Below are 13649 nucleotides of genomic sequence, written 5' to 3'. Positions count from 1 at the left end.
CTATAATTGATAATAAATAATTATATTAAATTATGTTGTCTCATAATTCATATTTAATGATTAATAAATAAATTCTTGCATTAATTAATTTATTTATTGTACATTTTTAAAGTTATTATTTTTTAAAAATGAATAAAAAAAAAACTTATGAATTGTTAATGCATATGAGTGTGGGTATAGTCTGTGAGGGAACGAAAGGTTTATAAAATATTAATAAAGGAATATTATAGTGAAAATTGATTGCAACTTTACTGAACAGTCTTCGGCAAAAAAGTTATCTCTGATTAAAAAATAATATAAATCAATGAATGATTGTTTTAATGGCTCAATCAATGGTCTATGATTATCCTAGCATCATCAATTATGATAATAACATCCATTTGGTTGCCAGAAAGTTTCTGTCCAATCAAGTCAGGTATTAATCTTTCCAAGGTAGGATCATTAGTTCTCAGGCCAATTATAGAACCTATAATTTAGGAAACCATCAGTTCTCGAAGGGCCTCATATCAAGCTTGTGGTTCTAGATAGATCTCTGCCAATTTTCCAATTTCACATTAGCTATAAACACATTATTATGGTAAAAATATTAAAATCACTGCTTCAAGAGCTACCTGGTGTTTTAGAGATAACATTTGTCATATCAAGAAGTCCAGTTAGAAGATTCATACAAGCATTTGTTACAATCACAAATGTAGTAATGTCTATAGCCAATGCCGTTTCTCTTTACTTTTTGGGATTGGAGAGGAGTTTGGGAGGTACTGCGAGTTTTGCTGCTTACGGAATAATTATCTGTATTAAACATGCTATCTACTATTTCAGAGAAAATGAAATCAAACAATTACTAGGCTTCTTCGCTGAGATAGAAAAAAGACATAAAAAAGGTTGGGAAAAAGAAATGTTTGAAAAAATCTCTAAGGATGCTTGGAATGTAGTCTATAAATATTGGATGATAATTCTGCCTTATGAAATCCTATATATAAATGTGCTGACACTATTAGATTTTGTTATCGGTTATGTCATTCCTAATTTTCCTTCTATCAGAGTGGATGTACCTTGCGAAGGATTTATTGAATTTTTCGAACCTCGTACATTGAAAAGATTCATTATTACTGTTCCCATTCTTATCTGGACGATGGCATCTATGACGGTCCATCTGGGTTCTGAGACTTTAGTATTCATCTCTATTATTTACACTAAAATAGAGCTCAGAATCATAAGAAAAAAACTAGAGATGATAAAGAATTATTTAGAGAAAAAAGAAGACGATTACAAAATCAAAAGTGAAAAAATGCTCTGGAAAGTGATAGCACAACACCAAAGAACCATAGAGTAATATTGATTTTCATTTTAATAATATCTATATTTATAATATATTATAATAATGTTTTATAATAATTGACAGAGTATTGAACAATATGAAAGGTATACTAGGACTTCCAGTAGCTATACACAACACTGCAATATCAGTTACACTCTGTGTGATATTCTACTGTCTCATGACTTTCGTAAGTAATAGGTTTCTTCTTAAGGTAACTAGTATCTTGTATTAAAACTTTCCTGTTATTTTTAGGATGAAAGAGGAAGTTTGTCGATCAAATTCCATGGCATAACTCTTATAATGTGCTGTGGAAGTCTCGTCCTTGGTTTGTGCTATTTTGGAGAGTCAATGGAAGAAGAGGTGTGATTAATACATGTAATAAACATGACTATAGGAAGGTTATTTATTTTACTTTTCAGGTTCATCTAAAAAAAATAATTATTACTTGAAAAAAAAATATTTAAAAAAAAGCGCGTAGCTAAATACAAAATTTGGTAGCATTATGTTTTTTATTTCATAAATTTACTATGAGAATATAAAAATATTGACCGCATTTGTTCAGTTTAAAAATCAACAAACAATTTTTATTTCCATATTTCACCATAAATGGAAAAACAAATCAGGTATGTGATTGAAACCAGGAGTTTAGAATTTGAATAGTATGGAAAGAAAAAAAAAATCTCCCTTATTATTACTTAAAATTGATGGAAAATTTTTCATATTTTTGTACTTGAATGATCTTTTATTCCAAAAGTAATTCCAACAAAACTAGGCCTCTCTATCTTTCTTTTTTTACAATCCAAATAAATCAATAGTACATATGTTCATCACGATTTATATATGAACTATTTGTTTGCTTGTTTAAAGATGGAATCGTAGATAGAATTTTCCAGGTTTCTGTAAAACGTTGCTTAAACCTTGAGGCAGGCAATTTGTCAAGGGAGGGAGTTCATGCTCATTTGATAACCAGAAAAATCTGAAAATTTGTGGTTTGAGAACCGACCTCAACTGCAAAAATTGTGGTAAAAGATTTTAACCAAATAGTTATGCAAATTTAAAACCAATCACAATTAATTGGGATTCTAAAGGTATAATATTGTGTTAGAATAGGAAGGAAAATTATTATTTTCAAGTGTCAGCATTCCTACCTGATCAGTTTATGAACAGCTCAAGTCTGAAAATGTTAAGAAAATAGATATTTTTAGTATATAGAGGGAAAATTAAAATTTTCCGCTTCCAAAAAATTGTCGCAACAATCCCCTACCTTATGGTTGAAAATTTTTTTAATAATTACTGTAGAAAATAATGAATTCCCAACTGTGTTCATAGGACACATTTTCAATTACTCAAGGATATGATATCATAAAATTATTAACACAATATTTTGTTTAAATAATAATGAAGACACCATCATCATGTTGATCCTTGTCTCTCTACTCAGAATGCTAGTTTATACCATAACAGTGCATATATTTCTGATCAAATAGTTAATATTAATGATATAAGCTTTATTTCTTAAATGTATGTGATCTATGAAAATTTATTTTTTATATTCAATGCAGTATTTTCGACAGTTTTCCATTATTTATAAAATAATTTATGATTTAAAAGATTAGTTATTATTTAAATGGTTATGATAAACAAACAGATTGGTTATTTATATGACGTATAGATGAATCCCCCTTTGAAACAGGATGATGCAATATTTAGTCATTACAGGTAAGGAACTACGAATGTCATATTATATGTTACATACAACCTAATAGTTTGATACCAATATTCTAGTAGTGTTATGATAGCCAATTATAGAGGACGAATCATTAAGATCTTGTTGATTCTATCATTAGATCGATTAAAAGTTCTAACGAGTTACCAGAAGTTTTAATGTTTACAAATGATTTTATCTAAATAGTATAGAAGTTCAAATCAATTGATCAATTACATCAATTAGTCACTTAAAATTACTTCATGAAGCATTCCTTCCATATGAATATTTAAATATTAATTATATAATTGTATGTTTTATATAAATGAACCATTTGTTTATTCATATAATGAAAAGGTGAATTTCTATTTGTAACTAGATAATGCAATATTTTGTCACAATGAAAAGGTAAGAATCTACAGATGTTATATGATTGATTAAATAAAACTTTATAAGGTGACATTAATCTGCTAAGTAGCCTTACAATTAGGAAATGTCAAGGTCTCATGGAGTCTATCATTAGATCTATTAAGAGTTCTAACGAGTCACCAGAAGTTTTAATGTTTACAAATGATTTTATCTAAATTATATATAAGTTCAAATTAATTGATCAATCACATCAATTTGAGACTTAAAATTATTTCATGAAGTATTCCTTTCATATAAATATTTATACTATAATTATATGCATTATATAAATGAACCTTCTGTTTATTCATATAATGAATGGATGAACTCCTATTCGCAACTGGGTGATACAATATTTTATATTTCACAGTGAAAAAGTAAGAAGAAACAGATGCCATATGATTCATTTAATACAATTTATTAGTATGATATTAATTGTTTAGTAATGTTATGATTAGCAATTATAGAGTTACAAGTCATTAAGGTCTAGTTGAGTCTATCATTAGATCTATTAAGAGTTCTAACGAGTCTTTTGAAGTTTTACTGTTTACAAATAATTTTATCTAAATGGTATAAAGGTCCAAATCATTTGATAAATTACATCAGTCACTTAGAATTATTTCATGAAGTATTTCTTCCATATAAATATTTATAATATAATTATATGCATTATACAAATGAACCTTCTGTTTATTCATATAATGAATGGATAAATTCCTATTCGCAACAAGATGATGCAATATTTTGTCACAGTGAAAAAGTAAGAAACCTCAGAATTAATATGATTTATTAAACACAACTTCATAGTGTGATATTAATCTTCTGGTAGCGTTAAGATTAGGAATCATTAAGGTCTTGTTTAGTCAATCATTAGATTTATTAAAAGTTCTAATAAGTCAATAGAAGTTTTAGTATTTACAAACAATTTAATAAAAATGGTATAAAAGTTCAAATCAATAGATCAATTGCATCAAACCACTTTAAATCATGTCATGAACTATCTCTTCACTTTAAATATTTTAGAATAAATGAATAATATGTTTTTTATGTATTAATGAACAAGGTTCAATAATTAAAAATGATAATGATTTCAATAAAATTATAAATACATCATACATATTATGTATTATATCATACCTAATTAATATAAACAATGATTTATTTTAATATGTTAATAACTTACCAAATTTAACCCTCTGGATATGTAAAATAATTTACATTACTCACCAGTATGGGTTATTTTTACCAATATATGAAGAAAACTTACTTTTAATTTTATTTCAGTCCCATTATAATGAATTTACTTTTCTTTTAATAAAAAGTTTCTGAATTTAGAAGAAACCCTTAGAACATACATGTATGCTTTTTTTATTTTATTGTTTTTGTTTGTTGAGACAAGCCATAGTCAATCAAGCTATGACATTTCAGCTTATATAATTATATAGTGCTTTATTAGTTATTACAATTAGTATTTGATTTAAAAAATTAAGTTTTATTAAAACCATAATTTTTTTACTTCTAGAGGGAGCACCTGGTTCATCCTGTCCCCCTCTGGGCAAGCCAATGCCTATATTGAAACTAGGAATAGGAAATATGTTTAAAGTGCTTTTGGTATAACAAAGATTTACTAATGGTTAACAATGCTGTTTTCTGATTCATTTTGTAATGATATATTTTTAAAAAAATGATTTTAAATAAATAGATTTTTATAATAATTCAGGAATGTTTTTACGTAGGGTTAGCTGTCATCTTCAAAAAGATGAAAACCGGAAAAGTTGCAAAATTTGTGATTTGAGAACCTATTTAAAGCTTTAAAAATTGTTGTGAGGTAGTTTTCAAAGATATAATTATATTCAAAAAATGTTTATAACCCCATTTGTTTTTAGTAAAAAAAGTGCCGATTTCAGTGAAGACTCCTGACCTTGTTGGGATATGTGGTCAAAATTGTTGAAAAATTTTAGATTCTGCAATAAGTTATTGAATGCAAAGCCCATAAAATAATTAAAGATTTTTTAGGAACATTTAAGCTCATTTAAATAATATTGCCCTAAGTATCCTTTATACAATATTCCACCTATCACTGTCGAGCAGATCCGCTATATTGGACTACATCTGAACAAGCGACTATTGTGGAATCCTCACACAAGACTGAAAAGACAGGAAACTGTACATCGATTCCGACTATTACAAAACTTACTAGAAAAACAGTCTGAACTACAAAAGAATGATTTACATGGCTATAATAAGGCCTATCTGGACATACGGAGTTGAGCCTTGGGGCTCCACTAACCTTTGAATTCCTCTCTTATCCAATCTTTGCAATCCAAAATCCTTCGTAAAATCCTCAATGCTCCTTACTTTGTCACAAATAAAATCATACATAAAGACCTGTTGCAAATGAAACCGATCTAGCCCAAACCAGATATCATTCCTTCCATTATAAACTCCCTAATCACCCAAATCCAACTGTTTCTAACCTTGCTTCCTCTTTCATTTCTGATAATCTTCCCAGGTGCCCAAAAAGAAGATGGCCAGGAGACCTGCTAATATTAAAACGTCATTAGAGTGCTACTAATGGGCTCCTCTACACGCATGTATCATTCCATTATAAACTTACATCAAATTTACTGAATGTATTATTATGTACAGTTGTAAATTTCAATAAAGATATAAACAAATAAATTACTAGTGAGATCACTTTTTTTTTATCACATTATTTTAACACTTACCATACACCATTTAAAATTGAAGAATGATTTTTTTCTTGAAATTTTCAACTGTATTTAAGCTACAAATAAATATGATAAGATAAGGTATATATAAATAAATATTTGTGGAGAAACTACCCAATGGCACGCCAATAATGTTTCTACATTAGATGGTCTCGAGACTAACTTCTTTTTCAGGTGCCTTAGAGGATTATCAGGAATAGAAGATGAAGCAAGGTTAGAAATCGGTTACATATGGATCAATAAGGTCTTTATGGATGATTTTATTAGCGACAAAGTAAGAAGCATTGAGGATTTTACGTAAGATTTTGGATTGTAAGGATTGAATACGAGAGGAATTCAAAGGTTTAGTGGAGCCCCAAAGATCAACTTCATATGTCCAGATGGGCCTTATTACAGTCATGTAGATCAGTCTTTTGTAATTTGTTGGAAGTTTAGACCGTTTGTCTAGTAAGTGCTGTAATAGTTGAAATCGACGTGCAGTTTCCTGTCTCTTCAGTCTTGTATGAGAATTCCAGATTAGTTGTTGTAAAACTCTCTGGTAATCAACGCCTATGGCATGATAAAAGTAAAAAATATAAAAATAAAAAAAAAATAATTTAAAAAAAAAGTAAAAAACATAAAAAAATAAAATTCGAAGAGGAGTTATAATTTATAAAGAAGGCGACGTGCTTTTAAAAATTCAAAAACTCCTGTAATTTTAGCTTCCTCGTCTGCGAGAGCTTTGGATAAACTTGGGGTCAGTCCTATCCTATTTATTGCTGGCAAATAGTGAGTACACTCTTCAAAAATATGTTAAATCGTAAGAATGGACTGTCAATATTTGCACGTTGGAGGTGGCAGTTTTCTGAACAGGTGAGAGTGCGTGAGGAGAGTATGACCTATTCTCAAGCTGGCCAGAGCAACCTCCTCCCTGCGGCTGTTGCGGTAGGATGTCGACCATGGTTTTACTGATCGTTTTATTTCTTTTAATGTACTCGGAGAGCTTTCATCCCACTTGGCCTGTCATTTTTCTAATATTTGTAATTTAAGGGGTGTACTGATTTCTGATGGGGTAAGAACGGCGGTGCCTCGGCCAAGGAGCGTGAGTGCCAATCTGCGAGCTCGTTACCAACAATGCCAATGTTTCAGATTAGTCGTTCGTCCAGACAGGAATAAGTAGAATATTATTTAAAGATACTGTAAAGCAATCCGTCGAGTACGAAGGCTAAAGTTGATTTGTTGAGGTAAATGATGAATATAAAGTATCATTATTACTCTAATAAATTATGTTACTCAATTTAAATTATTTTTTTCTTTCACATAACACTTTATAGAACCAATAATTTATTTTCCAGAACAACGAAGTAATTTGCAGTATTTATGATCTGCCTTGGTACAGTGAAGGTAAAAATTTTCGAAGAACTGTCGCTATAATGCTGATGCAAGCCCAGAAGCCGTTTGTTATCAAATATCGTGGATTGGCTACTTTAAATTTGAAGACATTTATGCAGGTAAAATACTAAATGTTATAGTGCATGAAGTTAATTAAAAACAGTGTTGATTTTCAGTTATTTTATGGTAAATAAAAAATTAAATATTCATATAATAATAATTGAGTTGTCCTCTTTCCAAGTGATCGTCCAAAAGTAACCTTACTATTTCAAATCAATTCTACTCTCCAGAACTCTTTTGTATATGGGATAGTACAAAAGCCCAAGAAAAGAAAAAAGTCAGTTATTTCACGCCAATTTTTTATTATTTTAATGAAAACTATCTATAATTACTACTCAAAACTGATGAGTCTGACAAGTATAGGTAGGGTTTGAATAGGTTAGAATGTGATAAAACAAAATTTCATTTGGGGCACCATATCTTTAAAACTACCAACACTAGAAAAGCTTATAAAAAAAAAAAAGTAGAGTAAATTTGCTAAACTATGGGCCTTAACAGAGCTATTTACGTTCAATAGTTCCCGGGATATAGTTTTTTTAAAAGCGACATACCATGAAATACGTACTGAGAAATCAGAATTTATAGTGGGAAATCTTTATCTCAGGAATAATTAAACGTACAGATGTCTATTAGCACTCAAATTAAAGCTAGTTTAATGAGCTATAAAGTAGTTTATGACACTTATATTCGCAGGAATTGTAATTTTCATAATTTTTGGTAAACTAAGTTGATTTAAATTGGTTCTGACAAAATTTCATGTGCAAAATTCATATTCATATGAGAGTATCATAAATTAGCTAATGAAGATAAATGCCATAACTAGTTTATAGTAAGTTAAATTACTTCTATTTTGAGTATATTTGACGTAAGTGCGTCTTATGGATCTAGAGATATATTTTTTTAAAAAATCCAACATTTTATACTAACAACTATAAATTAACATTTTGTGAGTTTATTTTGTAAAATATCATAAAAACTACTACTCCTACAAAGATAAACATTATAAACTATTTTGTAGTAAATTTAACTAGCTTTAATTTGAGCGCTGGCAGACATTAGTACGTCCGATGGTTTCTGAAATAAAGTTTTTCATAAATCAAACTTATTGTCCGAATTTTTCATAAAAATGTTGTTTGGGACGTATTGAAAGATCAGTAGTCAGTGAATTTATTTTGAAAAATTGATTTATAGTTTTCGGACAAATTTATATTCATATGTGAACATCTTAAAAACTACTATCCCTACGAAGATAAGTGTCATAAACTACTTTATAGTAAGTTATATTTTCTTTATTTTGAGTGTTGGCAGACATATGTGCGTTTTATGGGTCTAGAGATATATTTTTTCAAAAATCCAACATTTTAAACGAACAACTAGAAATTAACATTTATAAGTACCAACACAACTAGAAGACCTAAGAGATATCATTTTAAGTAGAGTAAATTTGCTAAAGTATGAGCCTTCATAGAGCTATACTTCCCAAAATATACTTTTTTTAAAAGCAACACATCATAAAAAAATTAAATGAAAAATCAGAAGTTAGTTAATTTATTTTGAGAAATTTATATCTCAAAAATCATTTAATGTACAGACGTCTATTAGCACTCAAATTAAAGCTAGTTTAATGAGCTATAAAGTAGTTTATGATATTTATCTTCGTAGGAGTAATAGCTTACATGAATTTTATAGTAAGTTAAATTTCCATTATTTTGAGTGTTGGCAGACTTATGTGCGTCTTATGGATCTAGAGATATATTTTTTCAAAAACCCAACATTTTATATGAACAACTAGAAACTAACATTTTATGAGTTTATTTTGTCAAATATCATAAAAACTACTACTCCTACAAAGATAAACATAATTGACCATTTTGTAGTAAATTTAACTAGCTTTAATTTGAGTGCTGGAGATATCTCTACGTCCAATGGTTTCTGAAATGAAGTTTTTCATAAATCAAACTTATTGTCCGAACAGCTATAAATCAATTTATTTTAGCAAATATCATGAAAACTACTATTCGTACAAAGGAAAAGGAATATAACTACTTAATAGTACGTTAAACTAGCTTTGATTTGAGTGCTAATAGACTTCTATACGTCACATAGTTCCTGAGAAATAGATTTCTCAAAATAAATTAACTAACTACTGATATTTCAGTACATTTTTATGAAATGTTGCTTTTTAAAAGACTATTTGTCGAGAAAGTGTCAGAAACTAGTTTATAATAAGTCAAATTACTTCTATTTTGAGTGTTAGTAGATATCTTTATGGCTAATACTTCCTGAGATAGTGTTTTTCATAAATCACAACTTCTGTCCGAACAACTAGAAATCAACACTGTGAATTTATTTTGTCCAATATCATAAAAACTACTACTCCTACGAATATAAATGTTAGAAACTACATTACAGTACATTAAACTAGCTTTAATTTGAGTGCTAGCAGACATCTGTACGTCAAATGATTTTTTGAGATATATAGATTTCTCAAAATACATTCACTAACAACTGATTTTTTAGTGCACATTTTATGGAATGTTGTCTTTTTAAAAAGCTATGTATCTTGGGAACTATTGCACGTAAATAGCTCTGTTAGGGCTCACATTTTAGAAAATTTACTCTGCTTTAAATGTTGTTCTCTTAGGTTTTTTTAATGTTGGTAGTTTTAAAGAAATAGAGCTTCGAATGAAAAATGTCTTCGTAGGAGTAGTATTTTTCATATTATTATTTTTGCTAAAGTAAATTGATTTCTAGTTACGCAATATAACATACGCAAATATAAAAAAAAAAAAAAACTAGATAAACTACTCAATAGAACATTAAACCATCTTTTAATTTGAGTGCTAGAAAACCTCAGTACGAGTAATAGTTCTTAAGATATATCTTTTTTATAAACCAAAAGTTTTGTCCGAACAACAAGAAATCATTATTTTGGCAAATAATATGAAAACTACTACTCCTCTGAAGATAAATGTCATAAACTAAATTAAACTAGAAGTAATTTGAGCACTTGGCATCTGTACATCTAATATTTCCTTAGACATAGTTTTTCATAAATCCAAACAACTAAAAATCAACAATTTGTGAATTTATTTTGTCAAATATGATGAAAACCACTACTACTTCGAAGACAAACATAATAAACTACTTTATGACACATTAAATTTTTTTTAATTTGAGTGCTAATAGACATATGTGCATTACATAGTTCCTAAGATATATATTTCCACTATAAATTCACTAACTACTGATTGTTTTGTAAATAAAATATTGTTTTTTAAAAACTTGTATCTCCAGAACTATTTAACGTAAACAGTTACTTGGGTTCATATTTTAACAAATTTACTTTACCTTAAAAGATGTTCTATTAGGTTTTCGGATTTTGTTGGTAATTTCAAAGATATGGGAGTCCAGAAAGAAACATTATTTTTTCTTAACATTTTGAAACAAACGTCCTCAAACTATACTTGGTAGATTCATCAATTTTCACTAGTAATTATATATAGTTTTTATTAAAGTAATAAAAAATTTGGGTGACATAACTGACATTTTTTTTTCACCGCACTCTTGTACTATAAGGAAAACAATAGATTTTTTTTTTGTTTACAGAATAAATGAATTATATCACAATACTGTAGGATGTAAAATAATATATTATATTGTACTGTACAAGGGTATGCCCCAAATGAACCATAAATATAGAACTGTCCAGAAAGTAACAGACGTTTTGAAATAAACAATTCACAAGGTCACCGCAAAACGTCGTCTCAAATTACTTTCCACACTCACCGTAGCACATATTTCATAATAGTATAGTCATGATCATATAAATTTATTTAATAGTTTAAATTTATAATTGATATGCCAAAAAAACTAACTTACTGAAAATGCAACAGTTTCAATCAAAATTACTAAGACTGATCAGTATTGATGAAGTTGTGTTTTTTTTTTTTTTTAAATTGCCTTTAATAAAAGCTAAATTTCCGACATAAATTATTATTTCATCTTATAAATAAACGATCAAAATTACCACTTTCATAAAAACTAAATATTTATACTTACCTTCTCAGACCAATTTGGGCTTATGGTTCACAAATTTACTGATATGCCAAAAAAACTAACTTACTGAAAATGCAACAGTTTCAATCAAAATTACTAAGACTGATCAGTAGCGCTCCCCCCTACATCAGTAACAAGAACTTACGAACTCCCTCCGTACAAACAACCATTAAATCATTATATAAACGGTTTCACGACGCACTTCCAACACACACTAACCCTCTAATTCAAGGTCTATCGACAGTAGACTTAGCAGATACGAGACGACGTTTACTAAGGAGCTGGAATAGGGACCTCTTAAATTGATTTTTAAATTTCAATTTTAATGGAGAGGCATCATTGGATGACCTTAACCTTTATGCCTTCATGACATTTTTTTTATTTTATTATTAGTTTTTTTTTTATTATTATTTATTTATATATTTTTTCTCTCTCTTTATCTCATTCGCTGGTTGTAAAAATACTTTTACAGTTGTGAATAAACTAAATAAAATTAAAAAAAAAAATTATAATTATATGATTTATTAAGGTTTATTAATTGTAATTTTGATAATAAACTTTAATTTCAGATAATGAATGCTTCTTATTCCTACTTGATGATGCTTAAATCTACAGTTTGATTTGATATAATATCTTCAGCAACTAGTTAATAGCAAAATAATTAGAACTAAATGCTAGTTAGAAATTGCACTGTAATTAGTGGTGAAAAAATAAACAGAATTATTCCTCTGAGATTTTCGCTTGTTTATATTCCTAATCTATTTCCATTAATTATTGGAATAACATATTAAATATTGTAAATAACAAGCACATTTTTGGGAGTTCCTCTAGAAAAAACGTGACTTCAGCTACGAAAGTTCTAGGAAAAAAGTCATGAAGAATATTTGGTAAGTGAAAGAACATTAATCTTTATTATCACAATTTCCAACGGATCTTTTTTAATCATGATAGCATTGGAATGTAAATTTGTTGCCATTGAGATCGTGTGATAAAGAAGGAATCGTTTTTCCAAAGAAGTTCACTAGTTATTATCAATAATTAAGATAAGTTCTTACACATTAAGATAAGCGAATGGGAACAAGTTTTTGAAATCTTGTTTCAATCAAACGTGATAAGATATCTGAAATACATTTATTTTGTATGTCAACAATTTTGTGATCTCTTTCTCTATTAAAAAAATAAATAAATCAGTATCACTACAACCTATCAGGGGTTAGAGGTATTAAGGAAGTTACTGGAACAACGGTTGTACAAGAAAGTGATTTAGTCAGAATAACCCTCAACCGTCAAATACCCAATTAAGGGTACTCACATCATGAGGCTGGGTGGATCCAAGAGGGCTCCCGAACCCACAGGGTTAACTTTTGGTTAAAATAAAATAGAAAATTCTGCTACAGCAGGATTCCAAACCGGGTCCATGGAGTCAGTAACACAGTGCCTTGCCGATGAGCTTTCCACTCCTATATTTTTTAATCTTTCTCTATAACAACTGAATTAGATGAAAACAATACCATGTTGGAGATATCAGTGTTGAACTTTATTATTTTCCATATTTGAAAACCAAAAAAACAAAACAAAACAATGTAAGTTGTTTAAAAATTATTGGTAAATCTGATTAATTTCTAGACGTTTCAGCAGATTTCTCTATGAGAAGAGATTCGAAAATACAAATTTATTAGGTTTTTACCTTTGAAAAACATTGGATGAAGAGGTTGCATATAACCTAACATCAAGATGACAAATGTACACATATTAATAAATAGTAAGGTAAGGAAAAACTAAGAACAATTTGGAAGAAGATAGTTGAGCGTATGAAGTAGATTTAAGGAAGATAATCCGGGTAGCTATCAATCAAAGTACTAAAAACGATTTTTGGGTAACCAACGTTTATTAAAAAAAATATGTTATCATATGAAAATTCTAGCTCTGCTATTTGGAAGTTAAAATTTCACCACAGAGATGAAACGTTAGTAAGAACTATGTGGCTTGATCTCAA

General features: G+C 28.7%; 1 protein-coding gene across 2 annotated transcripts; it reads left to right on the top strand.

The window, feature by feature from the left end:
• The first annotated feature begins 451 nt into the window (after window positions 1-451).
• LOC106689907 (odorant receptor 4) lies at window positions 452-12378 on the top strand. Of its 2 annotated transcripts, XM_014435125.3 has the most exons (5): window positions 460-1329; window positions 1403-1505; window positions 1571-1678; window positions 7498-7653; window positions 12223-12378. In XM_014435125.3, exons 1-5 carry the CDS (start codon window positions 575-577, stop codon window positions 12271-12273), a joined length of 1173 nt encoding a protein of 390 aa, XP_014290611.2. In that variant the 5' UTR covers window positions 460-574; the 3' UTR covers window positions 12274-12378. The 2 variants fall into 2 exon arrangements, with proteins under 2 accessions (XP_066907571.1, XP_014290611.2); XM_067051470.1 differs by lacking the exon at window positions 1571-1678 and having other exon boundaries at window positions 452-1329.
• Window positions 12379-13649: the final 1271 nt, after the last annotated feature.

The sequence above is a fragment of the Halyomorpha halys genome, unplaced genomic scaffold (assembly GCF_000696795.3).
Source record: "Halyomorpha halys isolate HHAL.00 unplaced genomic scaffold, Hhal_1.1 Scaffold1521.1, whole genome shotgun sequence".
Taxonomy (NCBI): Eukaryota; Metazoa; Arthropoda; class Insecta; order Hemiptera; family Pentatomidae; genus Halyomorpha; species Halyomorpha halys.
Note: the sequence above shows the minus strand (reverse complement) of the source record. Positions and strands in the feature narration are given on the sequence as shown.